General features: G+C 49.1%; 1 protein-coding gene across 1 annotated transcript; it reads right to left on the bottom strand.

The window, feature by feature from the left end:
* Positions 1 to 5: 5 nt before the first annotated feature.
* Ino80b (INO80 complex subunit B) lies at positions 6 to 3,585 on the bottom strand. Its single transcript, XM_051154781.1, has 5 exons — positions 3,398 to 3,585; positions 2,981 to 3,173; positions 2,676 to 2,794; positions 2,343 to 2,512; positions 6 to 548 (listed from the first exon to the last, which is right to left on the bottom strand). Exons 1-5 carry the CDS (start codon positions 3,504 to 3,506, stop codon positions 12 to 14), a joined length of 1,128 nt encoding a protein of 375 aa, XP_051010738.1. The 5' UTR covers positions 3,507 to 3,585; the 3' UTR covers positions 6 to 11.
* Positions 3,586 to 8,652: the final 5,067 nt, after the last annotated feature.

Genomic DNA, 8,652 nt, shown 5'->3' on the forward strand with positions numbered 1-8,652 from the left:
AGGCAGCGGCCTTAAGTGGCCAGGAGCGGGGACCCAGGGCCCTCGGGTCCACCCAGCCGTAGCTGCAGGTTGATGCGGTAGCACTGTAGGCTGCATAGGGCCTGGCCCGTGCGGGAACAGGCGTAACGACGTGGGTGAGGGCAGCCGGGGACGGAGCAGCGTGGAGCAGGGCCCGGCGGGGCAGGCCGCTGCACCAGAGCAGCGGGCGTGGGGACGCCGGGAGGAAAGGACAGGGTGGAGCCCTGTGCCCCACTGCTGTAGCGCACCATGGGCGCAGGGGCCGGGGCAGCCGCCCGCCCTCCACGCCGCTCGCCCCGCGCCGCCCCACGCCCTCCTCGCCCACTAGGAGCTGCTGTCTTTGTGAGACGCTCGATTGTCTGATTCTTGTGCTCCTCGGCCCGCCTCGCTGCCTGCAGACGCCGCTTGCGTGCCCGTTCCTCCCGCTTCAGCAGCATCTCCTCCGTGAGGGCAGGGGCCGGGCAGCCCCCAGTCACGGGCAGAGGCAGCGTCGGGGATGGCTGACTCCGAGCCTTCTGGAGCAGGGCTCGCTGAGGAAAGACAGAGAGGATGGCTGAGAACCGAGGGGCAAGGTCCCAAGTCCAGGGATTGGAAAGATGTCAAATGTTAAGGTGGGAGTCTTGAGAATCAGCATCTTTGAGGAGTGTGCCGCCGCCCCACCCCCACCCCAAGTTTGTTTTTTTCAAGCCAGTCTCGCCATGTAGCTTGGACTGTCATGGAACTCACTATGCAAACCAGGCCACCCTCGAACTCAGATCCTTCCGCGCCCCTGCCTTCCGGGTGCTGGGATTAAAGGCATGTGCCACAAGGCCTGTCTTTGGGAGCCCCACCCAGGGCTCCAGTCTCCACTCAGCTTCCAGGGGGAAAACAAAAGTATTGACTCCTGTGCCCAAACTGCAGCACTCTCGTACAGATCTCTGTTGCTTTAAATCTTACCTCAGTGGACAGCATCAACTGGATTTGACTCAAATCAAAAAGAAATTACCCCGCACTCCTTTTTTTTTCCCCCCCTCCGGCCATCTCCCAATAAGTAGCTACCCCCAAAATACATCGGGACTTGATGGGTTTTTCTTCATTCTGTTACTACTTTCTTCTTGACTCAAATCATCACCATCTTTTTCTCCACATTCCATGCCCCTCTCCCAATTTATTGCTTGACTGATGAGCTAGGATACCTATATGTACTTCCGGCTGGCTCGGAACTTGTCCTGTCTTTCAAGTTCTGGCATACAAGCATGGACTACCACAGCCTGCAGTTGAGCAGCTTCCTACATAAATCCCTTCTCCCCGACTAAGATTCGCTCCACATAATTGCCAAATTACTGGAAACCTAAACTATGTCATTTGTCTGCGCGTGTGACCCACTGGAGCTCAGCCACATTTTCCTTCTGGGTCTCTGTGCTTCTGCACCCTGTATCACTGGCCTGTTTGACTGAGAAGCTCTTCTGGTACTGGAAGTGTCATCTCTTAATAGCATTCTGGGTCAGAAAGACTGCTCAGCAGTAAAGAACACTGGCTGCTCCTGCAGAGGGCTCTCGTTCAGTTCCCTGCACCTACGTGGCAGCTCACAATTGTCTGTAAATCCAGGAGTTCTAATGACCTCCAGCCTCCATGGGCAGCAAGCACACACTCATACACATAAAATAAAAATAAAGATTATCTTTAAAACAAAAGGAAAGCTGGGCGTGGTGGTGCACGTCTTTGATCCCAGCATTCAGGGAGGCAGAGGCAGGCTGATCTCTGAGTTCCAGGCCAACCTGATCTACAAAGCGAGTCCAGAGCAGCCAAGGTTACACAGAGAAACCCTGTCTCAAAAACAAAGCAAAAAGCAAAAGACAAACAAGCCATTGCTCACAACTACCTTAATGTTTCTGTCTTGCCAAGGTCTATTTCATCGTGCCTATTTTCTGTAGTTTTAAAAAATTATGAGCCAGCCGGGCGTGGTGGCGCACGCCTTTAATCCCAGCACTCGGGAGGCAGAGGCAGGCGGATCGCTGTGAGTTCGAGGCCAGCCTGGTCTACAAAGTGAGTACAGGATGGCCAAGGCTACACAGAGAAACCCTGTCTCCAAAAACAAAAAATTATGAGCCGTGTGTGGTTGGCACACACCTTTAATTCCTCCAGCACTTGGGAGGCAAAGGCAAGCAGCTCCCTGTGTTGCAGGCCAGCCAGGGCTTAGATAGTAAGATGCCAATTCAAGAAGGAAAAAAAGAAAAACGTTTACCATGCCTTATCTTTCCTTGTCCGCTGATAATCTCATTGCCTACAAAACACCAAGTTGTCCATGCGTGTGTGTTGAATGACTCGAGACGGAACTAGCCTACCTGTCGGGCAGTGAGCAGCCGTTCGTTGATCTCCTTCTTGAGGTCTCCATTGTCATCCAGCTCCCCCTTCTCCAGGGCATCGAGCCACCTCTGTTCCTCCTCTTCCTCCTGGCCTTCCAGATCCCCGGGCAGGTCCCGAAGCGGGGAGGGGGACAGATTACTGTCTTCATCTAGGTTGAAGAAAAGTAGAACATTAATTTAGCAACGTTGGTCCTGGGACATAATTGAAAACTCTCCGGAACAACCCCCCCCCCTTCCTTTGCTGGGTATAAATGAGCAACTCGATTCCCCCACACACATCCGCCCGCCCCCCCGCATCCGGGGTCTTCTCACCCAGCCAGGCTCGGTACTGCTCGAGAGGCACTCCTTCCATCCGTTCCTCTTCATTCTCCACCACCATCAGGGGAGAAGGCGAGCGTGGCCCCTCGGGGATCACAGTGAAGGTAGGAACGCTGCAGAGAAGGAACACTACTCTAAAGTCAACAAATGGCTCTGTCCTGCTCTGGAGCTTCATACGGGTTTCCCAATCGGCTTGGATTCTTGCCGCAGATGGGACCCCGAAGTCAATGCCTATTCTCTAGTTTCCAGAAAGCCCAGCCCCGCCTGCTGTTGAATTTTCCTGAAATACTTGACCTCACCTCTTGGTGCCCAGAACCTGTCCTCCCAGCTTGATTTTAAGTTTCAGCTGGGGCTTGGCAGGAGCCTGCTGTGTGGGCCCGGCCTCCTCTTCCTGGTGATGCTTCTTCTTGTGTTTCTTTTTGTGTTTCTTGTGTTTTTTCTTGTGTACTCCGTGGCTGTGGGCACCCGCCAGGCTCAACTCCAGCGCTTCCCCTGCAGAAGGAGAGCCTGTCAGAGGTGTTCCATCAGCGGCCGGCGAAGATCTGAACAGCCTCACAACTCTACCACCGAGTCCAACTCTTCCCACGTTATCAGCTGTTACCATAACAACAACACCGCCTCGCTACTTCCCACCTGTGGCGAGTTGACCTGGCTCCGCCGAGTGAAGATCGACTCCTTTTTCAAAGATCACCAAAATTAGAGCCACCCGCGCTTACCTGGCTCGGGGGCCTCCATAGCTCCAGAGGTGCTCCCGCGCCGCCACAGCTTGCTCATGGGGTCCTGCAAAGGAGGAGGACTGGAAACGGTCCGGACACAAGCCGACATGCCTTTTCCGCCCCGCGGAAGAACGGAATCCAGCAAAGTAATTGGCTACTTCCGGTGCCTGGCAACCATGTTTGTGCGTGGCACGCTTTACCGCTAAAAATACTCCGGTAAGAAACAAGGTCCTTCCAAATAAAGGTTCCGGGATTGCTAGGTGCCGTTCTGTCATACCAGCCTTAAAAAGAGGATCACGAGTTCGAGGCCAGCTTTAATGCCATGCTGGTCTCAAAACAAAAGTTCTAAGTTTCCAGGAGGCTGTGAAAGGCCACAAAAAGTCTTCTCCCTAACTTTGGCTCCCCATATTAAATTCCAGACCTCCCTCTCTCTCCCTCTCTATCTCTGCCTCTGCGTCCCTGTCTCTTGTCTGTGTCTCCTGTACGACTGACACAAAGCTTCTCAACTAGGAAAAGTTGTGAAATAATAAGACTGACACAGAATTTAAATTCCAGAGAACAGTTACGCTGTAAAGAGCACGGATATCTCTCTAATGGAACATCTAAGTAAATTTGCTACATCCCTGTACTGTGGAGTTAGGAAGCTAATTAACATTAAAGAAACCAGAGCCAAAGGTGTAAGAAACTGAGGAGAGAAACTGAGGATGGTTGGGATACAAGGGAGAAGGGAAACCTTTGTTTCGTTTCGGTTTTTGGTTGGTTGGTTGGTTTGGGTTTTTTGTTTGTTTGTTTGTTTTTGTTTTGTTTTATTTTTGAGAAGTAGACTCACTATATACCCCAGGTTGGCTTGGTACTCCTTACGTAACCCAGACTGGTGTTAAATTACTGAACCTTCTACGTCAGCCTTCCAAGTGCTGGAATTACAGGCATTAATAGCCAAGCTTTGTTGACATTTTCCATATATCCTTCCGCGCCCCGCCCCTAGCCCCCCCCCCCCGTGAATTTTGTATAAAATATGTGAGTGATTTACTTTCTCTTCTAACCATATAGTTATACATAAATTTGCACCACCACACCTGGCCTTGTTTATTTGTGTTTTTAGACAGGATTTCGTATGTTTCAGGCTGGCCTCAACCTTGCAGTGTGGCTGAAGATGCCCTTGTACTCTGCTGCCCGTGCTCCCCGCTGCAGCACTTACACACGTGCACCAGCACATTCCGTTGCATACAGTGCTGGGGATAGGACCGGGGCCTCCATGTGCCACTCCACCAACATACCCGGCCCAGTTCTTATTTTGTTTTAAGTTTGCTGGGTACATCAGGCGCAGTGGGTTGGGCTGCTGCAAGAGTGACACCTGCATGTTAAAAGGCTAACTGGGGGGGGGGGGGGGGGCTAACTCAGGGAGGCCTGTCCGGAACATCCTGGGGTGTTGAACTACATGGCTGTTCTGCAAGGAAGGTTCTGTTATTTCTAGAGTGTAAAAATAAGGAAACCGAGGCTCAGAGAAACAGAACGCTTTGCTCAGAGCCACACAGGGTAAGCATCAAATGAAAGCTTCCTGACTCTAGGCTGGGCTGTTTCCTCTATATCCTGATGTCCAACAGGGAGGAAGTAAATGAAAATTACCTTTGGATCTTGGTTTTTTGTTTTGTTTTCATTTGCTTTGTTTAGTGTGGTGGAAATTTACAAGCTGAGGAATTTTACTTTTTGAAGGAATTCTTAAGTCTTGTTTTAAAATTTCAAGAAAAAAATTAAATTTATTAGGTTCAAAGAGGAAAGACTCTTGAATGCTCACTCATTTAGGAGTGGAATTTTTTTTCTGAGACAGGGTTTCTCTGTGAAGCCCTGACTGTCCTGGACTACTTTGTAGACCAGGCTGACCTCGAACTCATAGAGATCCGCCTGCCTCTGCCTCCTGAGTGCTGGGATTAAAGGTGTGCGCCACCACGCCCGGCTGTTGTGTGGGTTTTGAAGTTTCAAAACTGCAGGCCAGGCCCAGGCTCCTCTTGCTGTCTGCAGGTGGGATACTTTTCCGACACCTGCCTGCAGCTTGCCAACGCACTGCCAGCCATGGGGATGAACTAAAGGACGGACTAACCTTCTGAAACTGTAAGCAAGCCCCAAATTAAATCCTTTTTGTTTTTGCTGTTTTGTTTTGTTTTTCTGTGTGTAGCCTTGGCTGTCCTGGACTTGCTTTGTAGACCAGGCTGGCCTTGAACTCCACAGCGTTTCACCTGCCTCTGCCTCCCGAGTGCTGGGATTACAGGCGTGAGCCACTGCAACCGGCCTCAAATTAACTACTTTTATTAAAGTTGCCTTGGTCGTGGTGTCTCTTCACAGCAATGGAGCAGTGACTAAGATACATAGAAAATAGTGCAAGAACAGTTAAAAAAAAAAAAAAAAAGCCAGGTATGTAATCACAGCACTTAGGGAAGCAGAGACAAGCAGATCTCTGTGAGTTTGAGGCCAGCCTGGTCTACAAAGTGAGTCCAGGACAGTCAAGGCTACAACAGAGACACCCTGTATCAAAACAAAACAAAAAACAAAATCCTAAAAGCACAGCAAAAAGAGCTCTCTTGCCTACTTGAACCAGATCCTGTAGCTGTTGACATTGACCGAGAGTCTAGTCAGAAATAGTGGAGCAGTGACTGCAGCTCCAGCACTCGGGAAGCCTGACAAGAGGATCACTGGTTCAGTTAGAAGCCAGCCTGGAATATACTGAGACAGTATAGACAGTATAGACAACCGTCTATAATGTGATCTGGTGCCCTCTAATTTTTTAAAAGATTTATTTATTATGAATACAGTATGATCAGATCACACTATAGATGGTTGGGAGCCACCATGTGTTTGCTTGGAATTGAACTCAGGACCTCTGGAAGAGCAGCCAGTGCTCTTAACTACTGAGCCATCTCTCCAGCCCCTTGTGTCCTCTTCTTGCATGCAGATATACATGCAGGCAGAGCACTGTATACATAATAGTGAATAAATAAATCTCAATAATAATAATGCAAATGGATAAAAAAAAAAAAAGATCAGGCCAGGCATGCGCCCTGTGATCCCAGAACTCAGAAGAGAGAAGCCAGAGGATTGGACAAGTTCAAGGCCAGCATGGTCTACATAGCAAGATCCTGTCTCAAAAATCAAAGCAAGGAAACAAAAGGTAACATTTTCTTGTGTTTATTGCCACTATTATTACTCTTTTTTTCTGACCAGTTTGGGAACAAAGCACAGACTCTAGTACTACCATCCTGCCCACAGGCCATGGTCATGGTGTCTTCCCACAGCAATAAACCCCAAACTAGGACAGTGGGGGAGAGGCCTGTCATATACATTATGGTGGAGGTCCTGAAGGCAAAGTCAGGCCCCTTGGTTTGCTCCTCACTTCCCTTGTCGTTTGTAATTTGTCAGCATTAGAGTCTTTGGCGTAGTATGCCCTCCTGCCTGGATCTACATAGTGGATCTATAAGAAACACTCTCTCAGCCAGGCGTGGTGGCACACGCCTTAATCCCAGCACTCAGCAGAGGCAGAAGCAGGGGGAATCACTGTGAGTTCGAGGCTAGCCTGGTCTACAAAGCCAGTCCAAAACAGCCAAGGCTACACAGAGAAACCCTTCTCGAAAAACCAAAAAAAAGGGGGGAAAACCTTTCTCTCTTCTCTCTCTCTCTCACTCTCTCTCTCTCCTGTCTCTGTATATTTGAGTGTGGAGGTCAGACAATTTGGATCTCTCTGGACCTGGAACTCCATGCACATGTGGGCACTGGGAACTGAACTCGGGTCCTAAAAGAGCAATCAATGCTCACTCTCAGAGGCTAAGCCGCTGACCCAGCCCCTCGGCTGCGCTGAGTGTATTTCATCAGAAGTGGTGTCTTCCCATCCCACCAAGGACACTGACTTTGATCAACCCGGTCCAGATGGTGTCTACTGGCTTCTCCTACTGTCTGTCACTCATCATGAGCTTGTTAATCTCAACATCACAATGTTTGTCCTTGGAAATATAAATGTTTTCTGGGGAGCTACTGTGAAGAGATTACTCTTCCATTCATTACCTTCAGAGCCTGGTTTCCACTGAGGCTCAACCCACCAGTGTCTATTGATGAATAGTGTGTAATCAGCCTTCATGATTCTCCAATGGTGATTTTTTAAAATTTATTTATTATATATGCAGTGCTCTGCCTGTATGTACACCTGCAAGCCAGAGAGGGTACCAGATCACATTACAGATGATTGTGAGCTACCATGTGGTTGCTGGGAATTGAACTCAGGACCTTTGGAGGAGTAATCAGTGCTCTTAACCTCTGAGCCATCTCTCCAGCCCTATTTTTTTTAAGATATTAATTAATGGGGAATTTTATACAATATGTTTTGATCATACTCAACCCTAACTCTTCCCCTTAATGTCTCCAAATCCACCCCCACATCCTCATAGCCCCCTTCAACTTTATCTTTTTCTAAAAATGCATATAACCCACTAACTTCAATCTGCCCAGCCTATTAACTCCCGGGCACAGGGCTGTCCACCAGAAGAGTGGTCAACCCACTAGAGCCTTAAAGAAACTGGCTCTTTCCCTCTGAGGCCATCAACTGCCCTAGCCCCTCAGTTAGAGCTGGGGGCTCATGAGCTCTCTCCACTCCACTCTAGAACGGTGCCTGGCTTGATGCTGTGCAGCAACCACAGCAGCCATGGGTTCGTGAGTGCAGTCGGTGGTCCTGGTCCAGAAGGCATTATTTCACTCTAGCATTCAGCAGTCCTGGTCCAGAGGGCAATATTTCACTCTAGCATTCGGCAGTCCTGGTCCAGAGGGCATTATTTCACTCTAGCATTCGGCAGTCCTGGTCCAGAAGGCATTATTTCACTCTAGCATTCGGCAGTCCTGGTCCAGAAGGCATTATTTCACTCTAGCCCTTGGTGACATTTGGCTCTTACAGTCTCTGTGCACCTCTTTTATGATGGTCCTTGAGCCTTGAGGAGGGGTTTATATAGATGAAGATGATACAGATTTATAACTGCACTTACATCATGTATTAGTTAGCATGCTAATGTAAAGAAGAATCCAGAATGGAAGATGAATTTGAACTCCTAATCCCCCAGCCTCCATTTCCCAAGCGCTGGAATTAAAGATGTACTCCAGCAGGCCTGGCTTCTATTTATTTCCATATATATAAGTTTAGATTCTCAGTTCAAGCAATGAGTTTTGAAACTTTATTACAAGGGGCTGGAGCAATGGCTCAATGATTAAGAGCACTGGCTGCT

The sequence above is a fragment of the Acomys russatus genome, chromosome 13 (assembly GCF_903995435.1).
Source record: "Acomys russatus chromosome 13, mAcoRus1.1, whole genome shotgun sequence".
Lineage (NCBI taxonomy): Eukaryota > Metazoa > Chordata > Mammalia > Rodentia > Muridae > Acomys > Acomys russatus.